The sequence below is a fragment of the Notothenia rossii genome (genome assembly GCF_949606895.1).
Source record: "Notothenia rossii genome assembly, chromosome: 12".
NCBI lineage: Eukaryota > Metazoa > Chordata > Actinopteri > Perciformes > Nototheniidae > Notothenia > Notothenia rossii.
In genome coordinates this window covers 4,400,722-4,419,999 of record NC_136911.1, presented here as the reverse complement: position 1 = coordinate 4,419,999, position 19,278 = coordinate 4,400,722, and the positions used below count along the sequence as shown (strand labels likewise).

General features: G+C 43.0%; 1 protein-coding gene across 3 annotated transcripts in view; it reads left to right on the top strand.

Moving 5' to 3' along the window:
- The window catches only part of zfhx4 (zinc finger homeobox 4), an 80,924-nt gene extending 65,128 nt beyond the window's left edge, over positions 1-15,796 (top strand). For all 3 annotated transcript variants that reach the window (XM_079662064.1, XM_079662065.1, XM_079662063.1), the window contains exons 8-12: positions 3,646-3,779; positions 4,844-5,044; positions 5,228-5,342; positions 5,521-10,932; positions 11,444-15,796. In XM_079662064.1, coding sequence (XP_079518190.1) covers positions 3,646-3,779; positions 4,844-5,044; positions 5,228-5,342; positions 5,521-10,932; positions 11,444-13,005 — 7,424 coding nt within the window. In that variant the 3' untranslated portion in view covers positions 13,006-15,796. The remainder of the gene's footprint in view (positions 1-3,645; positions 3,780-4,843; positions 5,045-5,227; positions 5,343-5,520; positions 10,933-11,443) is intronic.
- The last annotated feature ends 3,482 nt before the right edge of the window (positions 15,797-19,278 follow it).

Here is a 19,278-nt window from a genome sequence, read left to right as displayed (position 1 = left end):
TATTAATTTCCAGTACAATATTGCATTGGACAGCTTCGGGTAGGAGACCAAATGGAATCGCATGCAAATCAGATGTTAGATATTCCATATTAGCTTGTTCATCATCGTGTACATTTAGAATATTTTCAGTCTTTTCTTTATTATTTGCATGCATCTTGCAAATGATTCCACTTCGAGTTGAGAGCTGTGCTCCTTTTCCTGTCTCCCCAAAATGAGATTAAAATATATTAAAGTTATTAGCATGTTTAATTACAGGCCTGCAGCTATTTCTTTGTGCATGTATGTGTGCTTTTCTGAGTAATGACAGCTTGTTGAACGTCTCAGACGATTTGTCAAATGTGACAAGGCCATGCTCATATTTATCTCTCATTAGAAGACGAGCTGGAGATGGCAGAGAAAAGGAGGGTTAGTCATTAAAAAAACACAAACTACAAGACAGCTGCTGTTTAACTGCCTTGTCTCTCCCTCAACATCTGACTATTTCTCTACATCTCACTCCTTCCCACTCTTGCTGTCTGCCTCCCTCCGGCTAGATCCGGGCCTGCTGAGTGCTTCAGTGGGAGTTTAGGGTTCAGAGTGTGTTGCTGTAATGTTATCAGGTGACCGGGGGTCAGCCTAATGCGTAACCTCGGAGCAGTAGGCCAGTAAATCATGCTGGCCGGCCCTCCCTCGCCTGTTTTGGCCAGCTCTCCCTCCTAGATTTACTACTCCGTAACCTTAGCCAGTCTGCCAGGGCTCAGGACAGCTAAATTGAATACTAAATCCAAGCTGCCGCCACCCAGCCTGCTCCTTCTTAATTGACAGCCCCCCCCCCCCAACACTATGCTCTTCTGCTCTGTTTATGGGCCCTTTTTTTATTTTCAAAATGTCAGGAATGGAATCTAATTGTTTTTGCAGCTTGTAAAAAAAAAGATTTAGTTTGAAGTTGGAGGAATATAAGGATTCAATGATACGTTTATTTGTGTGAAAATCTCATTGGCTTGGTTCAGTTTGCACAAAAAGTCTCACCCTTTCGACACAAAGGGCAGATTCTAAAACAAATTGTGAAAAAGCATTAGCCATGATGGTGCTCCTGCCTTTTGAGGAACAATTTGAGACAGAAATATCCTGAGGTGTTTAGAGCCTCTCTCTCCCTTTCTATCATTTCTGTTTCTCTACTTTGGTACTCCATTGGAGCGCCCACTTGCGTGTACAGAAGTGTGTGTATATCCAGCTCCCTAAACACCATTGACAGTTGCAAATAAAGATGGGTGGTGAGTGTGCCGCTCTCTCCCCCTGCAATGCAAAAGGGGTTGAGTGTCATAAATCACCTTTTGATTTATCTAATCAAGCAAGGTCCTGCTGCATGCAGACATTTGTCATTGGTAGGGGGGGGGAAACGTTGTCAGGTTTATTCTGCCCCTCCGCTTCACTGGGCTGCAGCTGGTGGAGCCCACCTAAAGATGGAGGGATGGAGGGAAAGAATAGGCCGGAGAAGGGAAAAGGGACATTAAATGTGTGGCGCAGAGACAAAGGAAAGTTGAGTTTGGGTTGTGCAAGCCGTCAGATGTATTTGTGATACAGGTGATCATATCTGGAGGATATTCTACAATTTTACATGCCGTTCTATGTCACAAAACAACGTTATTATTCACATTCGTAGGCCTTGCCATTTCAAGCTCCTAAGTGGCCATAGAGACAAATGCTCTCTCAACATTCAAGGTTAACCAACGTTTTTTTTTCTACTCCACACGGGTGTCACAAGTGTTGATGAAAGCGCGAGGTCGTAGGCAAATCTAAACCAGAAGGACAGATCTACGTGTCGCAGGCACACACACATGATACACAAACATACTATACATTTACATTGGATATGACAGTAATCAAAGGTGATCTGTGGGCTCTTCCCCCCGCCGCATTGTAAATGTGTTTTCAGCCTCATCTCCTTTTTGCAGGGATGTAATTTAGTTGCAAATTGACTGCAAGACGGGGGGAAAAAATTGAAAGTTGAAATTAGAAATGGTCATAATAAATATGGCAGGCGGGGCGGAGGCTTTGGAAAAGGTCAGGTGATGGGACGGGTGCTTCTAGGCTGCACCCATCTGACCAATGAAGTGTCACAGGCCTGTCATGAAGCACACACACATGCATGGACACAGACACACACACACACAAGCCCTGCAGGGGCCATCACAAGCAGTGGAAGACGAGATTACCTCACTATTCTGAGCTGCAGAGCAATTCTCGGATGTTCTTGGAAATTCACATTGTGCCCTTGTGTTTTTTTTTATTCTCCGCTCTCCCTCTCTTTCTTCCTTTCTTCCTCCCTCCCTCTCTCTCTTGTCACTTTCCCTGACAGGCCAATATTTCAGGCTCCAGATATAGGGGATTACAAATAAAATAAGTGGAACGCCTACTTAATGCAACAGAATTAAAATGCATGAACGGGCCGGAGGAATTGATATGCGCCCAATACAAACACGAGCCACATAATAATATGAAATATAAAATGTTTTTTTTCAAACCCCCCCTCTCCATGTATCAGTGCTTTGATTTCCCTTTTTTTTCCATTTGTGCATCTAGCGTGAAGCGTTGATTCGCAAGAGTGAGGCTCACATATTGCCTTGAGTGACCAGACGAGGGAGGGGAGGCAAGAGGAGGGGGGGTGATGGCTTAGGGAGAGAGGGAGGAATAGTGCAAGGGAGAGGGGGGAGGGAAGGAAGGAAGGAAGGAAGGAGGGAGAGTTGCTGTGTCTTTGTGTTGTGCCGAGTGGGTAAATTGCAGTGGCAGAGTATAGCAGAGCCTGCTTGCCTTGTATCTCAGGATGAGGCTAATGAAAGATTTATCAGTGGCTGCAGCATTTACTAAATACAACCAGAGGCTGATCTCTCCACATTGAGCCCCGCTGTTAACGTCACACACGCTTACACGCACACACACAAACCGATACACACAAGCAGCTACTGTACCACCAGGCGTGACCAAGCCCCGAAATGTAGCATCTTCTTCAGACAGAGAAGTTGTCGAGGCGGCTGGGGAAATGTATATGAACTAATGAAGTGTATAATATTACCATAACATTTAATGTATGTCTTGCTGTGATAATGAGCCTGCTCGAGTTTTTCTCCATTTCACATGTCCTCAGGGCGGAAACACGTCAGTGTATATGAATGTGAATTATGCAGTTATATCCAAGCTTGTGTTGTCTTGGTGTCAAATCATTATTTTAATCATCACCTATGTCTCATTGAATATTAATGATGTAAATGTGTTTATATTATTAACTATGTAATAGTTTGTTAATAGTCCTTTGACTTTGTGGACTAGAAGCCACAAAATGTCAGACATCTCAATTTATTCGCTCAATTTTGTCAGTTTTATGCACTAGATATGTTCTAAAATAATATTTCTCATACATGTGTATGTGTGATTTATGGGACGCTATATATCAAAGTGACATGGCTCTTATGTTTCATATGTCATTTTGCTCCAGAAGTAATTCCAAAAAGCTCAATTTAAAACACAGATCTACTGTTTAGCCATCAATCATTTTGTAATTTTGCAGCTTTGTGTTTTTTTTTTTTAAAACTGTTGGTTTCATTTTCAATGTTTAACGTTCTGACTCTGTCTCCCCTTCTCTCCCTCCCTCCCTCCACCGTCTGCCAGGAATGAATGCCACATCCAAAGAGGTTACCGGACCGAATGCTATGGCGAAACATTCCCTCCTGCCAGATCGGCAAAACGAAAGCCCGCCAAAAAGGCCAAAGTCTGCTGAGGGGAAGACCTCGGCCAATGAGCAGGTAAAGATTTTTAATTTACTGGTGGAGTTTTTATTTTCACTTTTCTAATGAAAATATATCTGAATGCTATTGAGCTTGAGTGTGCATCTATTTAAAGTGGATATCTGGCAATTCAAAATAGATTGATTCATGTTTGTTACAAAAAGACAATAATTAATGAAGCAGGTTCTCCTTCATAAGCACTAATGAAATCTAACCTTCACTGTCACTGTGGGACGAGCTAATGGGAAGATACTTATGAACTGTAAGTAGTAGAAATGCTAAGCTAAGCATTTAGCAATTGCTGGCGCCAGCTTTCTATCAAAGGGTTAAACGCTGCCCGCCATTACCTCCCTGACAGAGCTTTTTAGCATCAAGCGCAGTGTCCCAGTCTTTGTGCTCTTAAGTGGAATACCTGCACTAGCCTTAGGCCTCCCTCCCTGCTTCTTTCCCCCTTTTTGCATCTCTTTAAATTATATGTGTTTTTAAATTAGATTATGAAGTATTAGCTTGTCTGGTTCTGGGCCCTGCAAGGAGGGAGGACTTAGTCATTTCAGAAATGGATTCTATTAAGACAGGTGGTGGGGAGGCAGCTATGTTCAGAGTACTCCCTGTAATGAGGGCATGGCGCAGCTTGGTAGAGTACACACCTTTGTCATCTGTAATACTGATTAGAAATTCTAGCCAATCGTGTTTTCTGCTAATAAAATTGCATGGGTTGAGAGACTTAAGTGAATTACATGAAACATGGTTGATCTACATTTTCTGTGTTAAGGTGGGTATGGGGGTTGGTGGGATGCGGTAGGTGGGCAGTGCAGAACAGGAAAGGATGATTTTATATATGAGCAGATTTTTACTGCTAACAGTGCAGAAGACATCAGTTTTAAAATCATTGTTTTGGGAGGGGATCTCTGGCTTCTTTAGTAAACATGCTATAGGCTCTATTTTGAAAAAAGGTATGGCACTTAAGAGGACACGTTATGCTAAAAGTTATTTCTGCTCTTAGACTTTATTTAAAATTGCACATGCTGTTATTTTTTTCCAGTCCCAATCAGATACTTATTTTTCCATCTTCTTTTTTTAAGGTTCAGCAGTGTCCATATTGCAACTACAGCAGTAAAGATGCCAACCGTATGCAGCTCCATGTGATGTCCCAGCATTCCATGCAGCCAGTGATTCGCTGCCCACTGTGCCAGGATGTCCTGAGCAACAAGATTCACCTGCAGCTGCATCTCACCCACCTCCACAGTGTGGCCCCTGACTGCGTGGAAAAGCTGATTATGAATGTAGGTTGAAGTAATGATTATGAAGATGTGTGTGTTTGTTTGCTTATGTCAGCAAAAATGTTTTTACAAATTCCGGTAAAATGGAAAAGAGTATTCACATGTCCCTTGAAATTATTGTTTTCTAGACATATAGAAAGTGTTGTGTCATCATTAACAAATATAAATGTTCTTTTGTGTTGATAGGTTGTTGGACCTGACACAGCAACACCAAATAATACAATGCATCCCCAAACTGGACAAGACAAAGTTCTGTCTTCAATGGATTCCTCTCTTGCTGATGGGCCAGGGAAGTCTCAAGGTGAGCAGAATTTAATATCTCATTAGTGTAATTTATTATTGACTTTATTATATAAATATGTACATGTTTAATAATTGGGTTCATTCCGTTTTTCGAAAAAGAAATATCAGGAAAATATGATTGCAAAATAAATTATGTTGTGTATTATTGTACTTCAAATTGTATTTTCTACTTTTAGGAAACATCTCAAAGGATGAGCTGAACAACCAAGACAAAAATGAATTGGATCTGCAGGCTGAGGAACTTAAGCCCCCAAAGGAAGCCTCAGAGGCCCCAGGCTGGAAGAGAGCTAGCGGATTAGGACATGATAGCAAGTCCCCTGATACCCTACAGGACCATCTCAGTGAGCTCCAGAGGCTCCAGCAGCAACAACAGCAGCTCTCAGTATCTGATCGTCATGTCTACAAATATCGTTGCAACCACTGCAGCCTAGCCTTTAAGACAATGCAGAAGCTTCAGATACATTCCCAATACCATGCCATCAGAGCAGCCACTATGTGCAGCCTTTGCCAGCGCAGCTTCAGGACATTCCTGGCGCTCAAGAAGCATTTGGAGACCGGGCACCCTGAACTAAGTGAAGCTGAGGTGCAGCAACTCATAGGAAATCTGCCACTGAACGGAGATATCACTGAGAGCGAAGCCAGGGCCTTGGAGGAAGCTCAGGCCTTTGAGCATGACTTAGACAAAGATGATGAAATGGATCAGGAAGAAAAGCCTAGTCCTACTGAAAGTGACAGTGGATCTCTGCTTGATGAGATGGGATCAGAACCAAAAAGGACCCTACCATTTAGGAAAGGGCCCAACTTTACGATGGAGAAATTCTTGGACCCTTCACGGCCTTACAAGTGCACAGTATGTAAGGAGTCCTTCACCCAAAAGAACATCCTACTTGTCCACTATAATTCAGTGTCCCACCTGCATAAGTTGAAGAAGGTTCTTCAAGAGGCGTCAAGCCCAGTCCCACAAGAGACAAGCAACAGCATTGACAACAAACCATTCAAATGCAATACATGCAATGTTGCCTACAGCCAAAGCTCAACTCTTGAAATTCATATGAGGTCAGTGCTCCACCAGACCAAAGCCAGAACAGCCAAAACCGAAATGAGCAGCAGTAGCAGTATCACTGGCACCAGTGGCCCAGTGACTGCAAAAAGCCCATCCCCAAGCGTGCAAGCGAACAGCAGCCACGCAGACACTGCTAGAAGTGGAACACCGTCTGCTAACAAAGAAAACACTGTGGAACCCAAAGAAACTAACAGCAGCAACAACTCAAAGCAACTCACGACTACTGACCATCTTTCAGCACAGGCAGCCAGCCACCAGTCAGCGCAGTCCGCAGCCCAATTGCAAATGCAGCTTCAACATGAGCTCCAGCAACAGGCTGCCTTCTTCCAGCCTCAGTTCCTGAATCCAGCTTTCTTCCCCCATTTCCCAATGACCCCAGAAGCACTTCTGCAATTTCAACAGCCACAGTTCCTCTTTCCCTTCTACATCCCAGGAGCAGAGTTCAACCTTAGCCCAGAACTTGCGATGCACTCAGCAGCAGCTTTTGGAATGCCTGGCCTTACTGGATCATTCCTAGAAGACTTGAAGCAGCAGATGCAGCAGCAACACCAGCTGCAGCATGCTCAGGCCCAGCAGCAGGCTCAACAGCAGCAGCAGCAGCAGGCTCAACAACAGCAACAGCAGCAAGCCTCTCAGAACCAAATGCAAATGCAGCAACAGAAAATCCAGCAATTGCAGAACCACAAATCCAAAATGGAGTCCAGCTGTTTGTCCGAAATTCAGATGTCAAGAGATGCAGAGGACCAACTCGGAAAGAAAGAAAATCGAGCAAAGATGGAAAATGCAGGTGAGGCATTCGGTGATGGAGGGAAAGACGGCAAAGACCCTCGAAAATCCAAATTCTCTGAGCCATCGATTCCTCCTCCACGCATTGTGTCAGGAGCAAGGGGCAACGCAGCCAAAGCACTACTGGAGAACTTTGGATTTGAACTGGTCATCCAGTACAATGAAAACAGACAAAGAAACCAAAAGAAGAACAAAGAGGGAGTTGAACAAGTGCAAATGAACACGGATAAGCTTGAGTGTGGAATGTGCGGGAAACTCTTCTCCAATATGCTTATTCTCAAAAGCCATCAGGAACATGTGCACAGTCAATTCTTCCCATATGTGGAGCTAGAGAAGTTTGCCCAGCAGTACAGAGAGGCTTATGACAAACTCTATCCAATAAACCCTGCTTCACCTGAAACTCCACCACCAGCGCTACCACCCCCTCCTCCTCCCCCACCTACTACTCCAGCCCCGGTGACTGCTCCTCAACCTCCCTCTGCATCAATGACCAAGCCCCAAACCCGAGTACCTTCACCAGTTTCTGCCCCCAATACAGCCCAAAACCAACCATGTCACCAGGCACCACCAGCCCAGCCACAGCCCCCTCCTCAACAACCTACCGCCCCTCCACCACCTTCTCAAATGCAGCTCCCTGTTCCCATGGATATGCCTCTATTTTCTCCTATGATGATGCAGTCTATGCAGCACCCAGGCCTGTCACATCAGCTAGCCCTCCAGCTGCCTGGTATGGAGTCCCTTTCCTCTTCAGACCTTTCGCAGCTCTGCCAGCAACAATTAGGTCTCGATCCAAACTTTCTCCGCCAGTCCCAGTTTAAAAGACCACGCACCCGTATCACAGATGACCAGCTGAAGATCCTCCGTGCCAACTTTGACATTAACAATTCTCCCAATGAAGATCAAATTCAGGAGATGTCAGAGAAGTCTGGCTTGCCACAAAAAGTCATAAAGCACTGGTTCCGTAACACTCTCTTCAAAGAGAGACAGCGGAGTAAGGACTCTCCCTACAATTTTAGTATTCCTCCAATTACTACGTTGGAAGATATTCGAATTGAACCAGCGCTCAGTGCGCATGAATACTACAGAACTGAATCCGCCTTCAACAAGAGGTCCTCTAGAACCAGATTCACTGATTTCCAGCTGAGGGTACTTCAAGATTTCTTTGACACTAATGCCTATCCAAAGGACGATGAGATTGAGCAACTTTCCACTGTGCTCAATCTACCATCCCGGGTCATTGTGGTGTGGTTCCAAAATGCCCGTCAGAAAGCCCGCAAGAGCTATGAAAATCAGGCAGATTCTAAAGATAATGAGAAAAAAGAGCTGACGAATGAGCGATACATCAGAACCACTAACATGCAGTACCAGTGTAAAAAATGCAACATTGTGTTCCCACGCATTTTCGACCTTATTACTCATCAGAAAAAGCTATGTTACAAGGATGAGGATGAGGAGGGGAATGAGGAAAGCACGTGTGAGGAATATTACAGTATTGACCCAGTTCCAGCTAGGACCCAAACACCTTTTGAGCCTCCCAAACAGTCTCACGGAACTGCCAGCAGTTCTGGTTCAAGCTCCCCTGTGATGGCCTCTCCTCATGCCAGTATGGGGAAAACTTCCCCAAAGCCAGAAATTGCTCCTGAAACTGAAACTAAACCAACTGAGACTGCCCCCTCCCCTGTGGTGAAGTCACTACCAGAACCCCGACCATCAAAGGCTAGCACACCTCAGCCACCTCCACAGAAAGCTCCCCAGCAACAAATGTCAAGACCCCATTCCCAGCCACAGGCAGCTGCTGTGCCCTCAAGTCCACTCTCACTGGCCCTTTCCTCTCTTACAAACAGCCTGCCCCACCAGATGCTTCAGTACCAGTGTGACCAGTGTAAGATTGCATTCCCCACTATGGAGCTCTGGCAGGAGCATCAGCACATGCATTTCTTGGCTGCCCAAAACCAATTCCTTCACTCTCAGTTTCTTGAAAGACCCATGGACATGCCCTATATGATATTTGACCCAAACAACCCTCTAATGGCTAGCCAGCTATTATCCGGAGGCCTCCCTCAAATCCCATCTCAGGGAAGCTCTGGTTTGGGCTCTGCTGCAGGCTCTGGGTCAATGAAGAGAAAACTTGATGACAAGGACGAAGGTGCTATCGATAAAGATGGTGGAATGAGTAGTGAAGAACAACACAGAGATAAACGTTTGAGAACCACCATCACGCCTGAACAACTGGAGGTTCTCTATGAAAAATACCTACTTGACTCTAACCCAACAAGGAAGATGTTGGACCACATTGCACGTGAGGTTGGCTTGAAGAAGAGAGTAGTGCAAGTTTGGTTCCAGAACACCCGTGCAAGGGAGAGAAAAGGGCAGTTCAGGGCTATAGGTCCCTCCCAGTCCCACAAGAAATGTCCTTTTTGCAGAGCACTGTTCAAGGCCAAATCTGCTCTAGATAGCCACATAAGATCTAGGCACTGGCATGACGCTAAGCAAGCAGGCTTTAGCTTGCCAGCGAGCCCTATGATGAATCAAGACAACGAAAGAGGTGAAAGCCCAAATAAGTATAACTTCTTTGACTACCCACAGCTGCCTACCAAGACTGAGCCAAATGAGTATGAGCTGCCTGCTGCATCCTCAACTCCAGTCAAACCATCTGAGGCACAGTTAAAAAACTTCTTGAGCCCTTCATCCTTAAAAGCTGAAAACTGTGATGAAATTGAAGGGCCTAATAATAATTCAGCCGAAGCCTCATCTTATGATTTTAGTAGGATGGACTTTGACGAGACATCATCTATTAATACAGCCATTAGCGATGCTACTACTGGAGATGAAGGTAATAACAATGAGGTTGAGAGCCTCACAACCAATGGAGGAGACAAGCTGAGTGACAACAAGAGTGGCATTGCATCAAGTTCTGATGGGGGCAACGACAGATACCAATACAGCATGGTGAGCCCTGCCCTCAGCTTCCCCGGAAGGGACTGTGACTCTTACTACAGCTACAGAGACGATGAAATGGATGACTTCAATGACAGAAGTGAATCTTCAAGCCTTGCTGATCCCAGTTCTCCTAGTCCCTTTGGGACAAACAACCCCTTCAAGTCGGGGAAAGGCAGCAATTCTGGGGATAGGCCAGGCCACAAACGATTCAGGACGCAGATGAGTAACCTGCAACTGAAAGTCCTCAAAGCCTGTTTTAGTGACTACCGCACTCCAACAATGCAAGAGTGTGAGATGCTTGGCAATGAGATCGGACTTCCCAAGCGCGTGGTCCAGGTCTGGTTCCAGAATGCCCGTGCTAAAGAAAAGAAATTCAAGATTAACATTGGAAAGCCATTTATGATAAGTCAAGGCTCACCAGAAGGGCCCCGGCCTGAGTGTACTCTGTGTTGTATAAAGTACACAGCCCGGATGTCCGTCAGAGACCACATCTTTTCCAAACAGCATATCGCCAAAGTGCAAGAAATCCTGGTAAACCAGGTCGATAGAGAAAAGGACTACCTAGCACCAACCACTGTCCGTCAACTGATGGCCCAGCAAGAGCTCGACCGCATGATGAAAGTTGGTGAGGGACTCATCCTGCCTGGCCTGCAGCACAGGACTGCAGTGGACAACAATAATGCACTTCATGGCCTCAGCCTACCCTCAGGCTACCCAGGGTTATCTGGCCTTCCGCCAGTGCTACTTCCCGGGGTCAATGGGCCATCATCACTTCCTGTTTTCCCACCCAACACACCCGGTGAGTTAGTATGACAGTGAAAAAAAAGTTGAATAGACTAGAAGCTTTATGAACTGAACTTTATCATGCACTATTTTCTTCTACTATACTACTGTTTGTTCTGTACCACAGTGGTGTTTGTCAAAAAGTCTTATTTTTTGAAACTATTTTAAATTCAAAATGGTGGGAGTGCATGCATAATGTCATCATCAGAGTTGAACTGCTAATTGATAATTCAGAGATTTTTTTACAACAAATGTGTCTATATCATGGCTTTTGTTTGTGTTGTTTGTTGTTCCCTTATTATAGGTTTGGTATATTTATATTATAATATATTGGCAGATTGAAATAATCATAAAGCGCATGTGACAGTTTTGATCCATAACAAAATCTTATCAAGAGTGTTTAAGACTCAGCCAGTGACAAATTAAGCACCTATATCTTTTCATATAAACATTAAATTTCCATAGTGATTTGGGTTTGACTATCTAAATATTAAATATTTCCATATTTATATACCACTGTATTTCAGCTTTAGCGTCTCCCGGTGCTGGCATGCTTGGGTTCCCTACACCAGCCACCCCCTCTCCTGCCATGTCTCTCAGCACTACCCCAACCAAGACTCTTCTGCAGACTCCTCCTCCTCCTCCACCTCCTCTTCCTCCTCCTGTTCCCTCCACACCTTTGGCAGCAGTAAATCATTCAGAGCAGCAAGGTAAAGACACAGAGAGAGACAGCAGCAAGAAATCTGGAGACAGGCCAGCGCAGATGAAGGCGAAGGACAGAGAGAACGAGAGCGGCCTACGCCCTGCGACCCCCAGCATGGCCAAGAAAAGGGAGAAACATGGTCCAGCTCAAGGGAAAGCAGCAAGTGAGACTCAACTAGACGTCGCACAGCTTCAAGCACTTCAGAATGCTCTTGCCACAAGTGATCCCAGCTCTTTCTTGGGTAGCCAGTTCCTGCCCTACTTTCTACCTGGATTTCAGAACTGCTTTTCTCCCCAGCTTCCTACAGGGGTCCAAGCTGGTGGCTACTTCCCACCTATGTGCGGAATGGAGAACCTGTTTCCATATGGCCCAGGAGCAGTCCCACAAGCTGCCATGGCCACTGGTCTCTCCACGACCGCTCTCCTGCAGCAGTACCAGCAGTATCAGCAGTCCCTCCAGGATTCCCTGCAGAAGCAACAGCAGCAGCAGCAGAAACAGATTGAGCAGCATCAGAAACAACAACTGAAGCTACAGAAACTACATTCTGTGAAGACAGCCCAGAGCATACAGAGCACCACCAACTCCCTCAAACCAAAAGAAGCTATAAAGGCTAAGGATAACACCAATAAAGGATCTTCAAAAGAAAGCACAAAAGAAGAACCGAAAACAGATACCAAAAGTACCATAGATTTTCCAGACGCTTTTATTGTACCGTCCGTCAAGCATGAGTTTATATGCAGGAAGTGCCAGATGATTTTTGCTGACGAAGATTCTGTGGTGCGTCATCAGAAGTCCTTCTGTTACTTAGGACATCCTGTTACTGACCTACAAGAGACAGTGCTTCGAAAGGCAGTGAGCAACTACACTTGTGTTGCCTGCAATGTGGTTGTTAACGGGAATGAAGCACTTGGCCAACACCTTCAGTCGAGCTTGCACAAAGAGAAAACAATCAAACAAGCAATGAGAAATGCCAAAGAGCATACTAGATTATTACCTCACTCTGTCTGCTCCCCTACTCCTAACACCACATCTACCTCGCAGTCTGCAGCTTCTTCTAATAACACCTTTCCTCATCTCTCTCACTTGTCCATGAAGTCCTGGCCAAATGTCCTGTTCCAGGCCACCACAGCCCGGAAAGCTGCTTCCTCCTCCCCGTCTGCCTCTCCTCCTCCCCCCCTCTCCTCACCTTCAACGGTTACCTCAACTTCCTGCGGCACCTCAGGGGTTCCAACCTCACTACCCACCGAGAGTTGTTCAGATGAGTCTGACAATGAGCTAAGCCAGAAGCTGGAAGACTTAGATAACGCGTTGGAAGTCAAGGCTAAGTCGGCCTCTGGCCTAGACGCGAGCTTCAGTAGTATCAGAATGGATATGTTCAGTGTGTAGGAGTGACAAAAGGATCCCTTGCTAAAAGAAAAAAAATGAAAAAAAATAAGACTTTTTAAACTGCAGTTCCAAAGTTTCTCTTAACCCAAAAAATTACAGTACCAAATGATTGACTCAGGATTGTTTTTCCCATATTGATATGCTGGCAAGATATTGATTGATTTTTGTTATGGACAGAACTGTTGCAGATGCTTGACTGAGCTTATATTGTATACAAAAACATGGAGTAGGAAAAATATCCCACAGGCTCCCTTGGGGGGGCTTGTTTCAAGCCAAAAACTCTCACGATAGCAAATTGCACCTCAGCTGGATTGTTTTCCAAATGCTAGCATGTACTGTATGGGATGACGATCCAGAACCCTCAAAGAGAATCTCTCTTAGTTTAGATAGGTGTAATTCAGTAGCTTTAAATTCTCAGGTCAGAACATAACATTTCTCATTTGTTAAAGCAGCAACAAGCCTGGGTACACTTGGCTTATAACCAAAACATGTCAAGCTTTATCGGACGCATTTCCTTGATGTGTATAGAGTACCAAGAGACAATATTACTGTTACAGTGGACGATGTGCATATCCTTTTAGTTTTGCCCTATAAAGACAGTATGGTTTTGCCACTGAGGGAATTTAGAATGGTGAAGTAAATGTGTATGATGCCCCTGTGTTTGCCAGTTTGTATTACAACAAGCTGTATCTATTTCCCGCCCCCTTTTTTTCTTGTAGTATATACTAATCTGTGCCAACTCTTACCTTCTCACTTTTACCTCTGCTTACACCCTTTTCTGAAGAGGTAATAACTCTAGTTTTGATAGACTCTCTCGGATTATGTGAATATAACATTTTTCATTTGTGAATTGCTGTACTGTTACGGTACCTGCTTGTGTCTGGACTATAGTGCACTTATTTTTTTTTTTTTTTGTCTTTCTTTTCTTTTTTTTGAGTAGGCCATTTGTTAATTTAATAGGTTTTTGTTTGTTTGTATGTACGTTTGTGTTTAATTATTATTTGTGTTTATTGCAGCAGCATATTGGTCCATATTTGTTACAGGATTGATGCCTAACAATCTATAGACCTATTTAACAATTGGTGCATCCATGAAAGCAGTACTGTATACTTGAAACTGTTAAGGTACAAGTTGGTCACAATGTTAAAAAAAAGGTATGATTATTTACGTTTGCAATTATGCTGCTTTAAAAGGGGGACAACAGCATTTTTGTTGTATATTAAAAACATTTTTCATGTACTTGTAGGACTAAAAACAGTGTTACACCTAAACGCAGCCATTTACTGCATAGGTTGACGTCCTCCCATCAATTCTCCGGGCACTTCTGATGATCTACAGATTAAGTCGACATTTTAATTTTTAAATGATTTCAACATTGCAAAGTATTACCTTACAAAGTTTTGCTGCTACTGTGTAATGTTATTTTGCTTGCCATAAATTCTCTCAACTTTCTACCAGACAAAATACTGATCCATTAATTGCTTTGCTTTGCTATTTTTTATTTGATATTATTTTGTTATTTTGCTGTGGAACTAAGAATGTGAAAGCTGTCAAAGGGTGTTCAATTTTTTACGAATCACTTTCTAGTTTGGTAATTGAAACCGATGTGATTCATTCCAAAGTAACAGAAGGCTATTTGTATGAAAGACGAAGACTTGTGAACAAAGAAAGCTAAGCTGTTGTACATATTCGTAGTTGGCTGTGCATGGTACAAATTTATTAATATGAAGAAATGCAAAAATGTATTGCTTTTGGTATTTCCTATTCTGAGATGAGCAAGTAGCATGTAATGCAACTGTTTGACAGGTTAAATCAAATCATGCTTAGTTATTGTTTCAAACAATGAAATCCAGTAACATTTCCTCTTCTGTTTTATTATTGTAAAGGTGTTTTGTTTTTTTTCTTCAAAGTTTTAAAGCAAAATGTCAGTTTTCATTTTCTGCGTGAGCTTTTTAATTGTCATTATTTGGATTTTTAGTATTTTAACATTTACTTTAATCCTGAAGACACTTTTCGATTGTGTTTCATAAGAGACATCCTGGCCTCCCAAGGTGCAATTCTGCCATTGTACAAACATGAGCGACTGTCCTGATTCCAAAGGCTTCACAACTCTGGCTTTTTGCCTCTCCCCACTCTGTGGCTCAGCATTATAAGACTGAACTGTCAGCTAGCATCATGTGCTAAGATGTTAGCATCAGACAGGACGCTTTCCACACCAAGGACTGGTAAAAGCTAACAAACCAACAAAGAGGATGGTCCAACAATATAACTGTACATAGATATTGCAACTGCACAGCAGCCAAAAAGAAAAAAAAAAGAACTTTTTAAAAAAAATGGATGGATTGTGTCATGTTTATGAGGACAGCCTTCAAAAGGCTGAAATTGGAATTGTTCTTCTGGATGTCAAAGGGATTTTCATGGCGCAATCATATCCTACACAATATGTACTCTTCAACATCTGGGTTACATAGGAAATGCACCCTGAGGTTTTAATAAGAAGAAGCCCCTATGGCTAAAACTTTAAATAAACTAAACCAAAAATGTTATTGATGTTTTATATATAGAGAGTAGTCGCATTAGTTTTTGTTACTGTACTGTTTGAGGTCTCAACTGTACCGTATCACGGTAATAACATGGTTTTGAAACCTTTTTTTTATTTTGTCACAGACCTGTTGTCATAGTTGAAATGACGTTTATTGTAGATGGTATTTGAACAACTTCTGGAAATAGTTCATCAAGTATGTTTGTTGCTCATTGTTGTGATACATTAAAAACTGTATCTGCAAACCAATCTTGTCTAATCACATGTTCTTTATTCCTTTTTTACCATTCAATGTTCTCATCCTATCATGAAGTTCTATTAGCTTGTTTTTAATGCATCTGATTAGTTTGTAATCAGAATATATAATACGTCCAAGTTTATTTCCCACAATACAACTGTCTTTTTTTTCAATTCTGGGTTAGATCTTGTCAATTGCATCATACAAAAATGTTCAAGTTGACTGCTAACAAAGTATGTATTGTGTCAACATCCCTCTAATGATTGTTACTCCAGTCCCTGGCAGACTGAATTTCCAAATCATATAATGGGTATTTCCCGTCATTATGCTATTTGTGGTAATCTGACTCTAAGCAGATGCTGGGGATTATGTTTGGAAGTGTGTGCTAATCTGGATCTGATCAGGTGCAGCTCTAGACCCCTCCCATAAAAAGAAAAAAATGCCCACAATGATAAATCACAAACACGGATAAACATACATATGGATTATTTGTTATTACCTAAGAATGGTGATCCTGTATGTATGTAAGGACAAAGAAAGGGGGAATCACATAACATTTAGTCTCAATTTCAAGTTAGATATTTAGATAGATAGATAGATAGATACGTAGGCTATAGGCAGAGAGACACATAGATGGATGAAATGATTGTGAAATTGGGTTTTGTGCTGCCGACTACTGCTTTTAAAATTGTATTATTAAGCGAAATGCGTGTCAGTGTCAGACAGGAGGGGGACATTTTAGATCTGAGGTCAACTGATGCTGTCACATTAAAAATTGCACCTCAGGAAAACCTCAACACAATACATCACACCCTGCCAGCGGGACGTGTCCGCCACCGGTGTCAGGGTCACGGAGAAAGCCGACATTCACAAGTCGTTAAATCCACCTAATGAAATTTCACAAGGGCAGCAAAAATGAAGGGGAAGATGAGGATCTTTTCACTCTGGCAGAATCGCTTGTAGCCCTTATTGTTTCGCTTAACACACTTCAGTGTGCAGTGAAACGGCTGCGACATGTAAAAGCCACAAAAACAGCTTTTTTCTCCCCCCTCCTGACTTCACCCCTCGTCCTTGACGAATGTGCTCGGTGCACAGGGTGCAACTGTTCTGCTGAATGGCCCTTTCCTGTTGCTCACCCTTAAAGCGAAAACAGTTGCCGAGGTAGCGTAGTGCTCCCCCCGCCATATTATGGGATTGAATTGCGTTTGACCTTTATGGAGAACAATGGCTGAAGGCCTTTCATTTTTCTGGCCTTTTCAGAAGAAGGACCTCTTTACACCGTGTTTTCACTGGGGTTTGCTAGCAATTCACAAGCAAGATGACAGGGTGATATATGCACAGTGTATGTGTGTGTGTACACAAGGGTATACACCAATGTTTTCCTTTCACCTAGACTGAAATAGTTGTGAGCATATTTTGGGTGCCATTCACCTACAAAGGCCCTCTGAAGAGAATAGTTTAGACACAGCTTTGCTAAAGACACCTCAGTAGTGAGCGGTCTTGCCCTGTATACACGATAAAAGGTTTACTGTAAATTCTAAATGGCGTTTTCTGCAACCCATACATCACTCATGACCATTAGGTTCCACCCTCTCTGCACAGAGCACCCTTCCAGCCACAGCTTTCCAGATGATACAGTACAGAGGCTGCAGTTCAGGCAGATCTGCCTTTGAATAGCCTGCAGCCAATGGATTTTCTCTGGATAATACAATGTTTGGGACAGAGAGGCAGGGATTAGTCCAGACGGATACATCCACCACCCCCCACATGCCCAATCTAATTAGACTGGAATCAGTTTAAGATGAAAGCAAGCCCTAGCATCACCGCACTAAATACTGGAATTAGTATTCCCCGCATGGGAATTTAATGACGGAGACTGAAAATCCAATCACATTCGCTCCCAGTTTAGCCCCTCATGCATTGGGCCTGGACAATGACGAAACGAAAGAACAACAACAATGATTTGTCTGTCAATAGATATTGACCAACATCACATCTGAGGCCACTTGCGTATTGGCGTTACGATGTTGTCATCGTTTAAGGAGGATAAACAGCTTATAATCAGATATTTACACAATCTGTTTCTGATGGAAACCTTTGACACTTTCTGACTCCTAAATGGGTCCATCATAAATGAACAGGAAGTCAGACAGATCATATTTTAGATAAACAAGCCCTTAGTCTTGTGTTTCTGCTTGTTTGCAGTATGCTAATGTATAGGGTAATCTATGGATTTTAAATCTATATTGCATGTGCATAAATACACATACGTTTTTGGCCCAACAAAAAAAGTGTTCCTGTTTTAGGACTTCGCTTGTCCTCGCTCATTTGTTCTTCTTACTTAGCAGGCTGTATTTGCACATTAAATCCTTTAACAGCCGTTTTTAAAGTTAGTTATTAATCAGCTCCTTACATCAAAGTCCTGATTGCTGCATAGGAATTGAAACTGTCAAATTATTGTTATCTGGCCGACATTATCAGATCCTTTTTAGTTTCTATTATCTTACACTCTTTGAGCCTACATTCGCTGATAAATCAGAACATATTTTGCAGCACATATTTATATGAAACATTCTCAGTCTCCTGACTTTATCTTGCCCTTATTATTATTATTTCTATGTCGTCAAGGGAACTCTATTTTAAAACCACTAAACTGCAAGCCATATTTCAGCTTCAGGGTTAGTGATTAACGGCACAGACCGGAAATAACTCCGGCACCTGTGTTCCATCCACCACACAATATCTCCTACACCTGCGATGCATCCACCAAAGCTTTACACCTGAGATATCAGGAAGCCATTGTCCCCCGTGCACAAATACTCAACATGAAATCCTATTATTTATTGCTTCCTGTATTTGGGAGTATGCACCAAAGCAGAACCTGTTGTTTTTCTGCAAACAGGTGTAATGCAACTTCCAACAGCTGAATCTGTAAAACTTTTTTACCCCCATGAGTAAAGGATGTTTTTTTTAGTAAATGAAGAGGTAAACATTGTTTGTGCAGTTTGCAGCATCGCATCAGTAAAGGGTGAGAAGATACAGCAACAAGAGGCACAATGCTGATGCATTCTTTAAGATGTGAAGTAAACATTAAGAGCGCTTTCTCTGGATTTGCCCAGGCGTCCACAAAGGCCGCACACAAGGTAACATGAAAAAAGCAATCTAATCTTTTTTATATATATCTTTCTTCTGGCCTGCTTTGAGTGTTTGGCGCTGCAATACCTGCAAGAGGTACAAAAGGAAAGAAGGCAAATGGAGGGAGCAGCAGAACACCTGCCTTATCATTGCATTGTGGATGAAGGAGACAATCACTGCTGGCATTTCTACAAAACACAGCCAACTAACAGGTATTTGAAAGCTAAAGAGAAAGAGGAGGAGGTGTGAAGGAGGAAGGGAAAGAGACACAGACAGACAGGCCAACAAGCTGACAGAGAGTGTCAGGGACAAGGAAAGAAAGAAGGTGATATAGACAGCAAAATGAGCGTGTGATAGA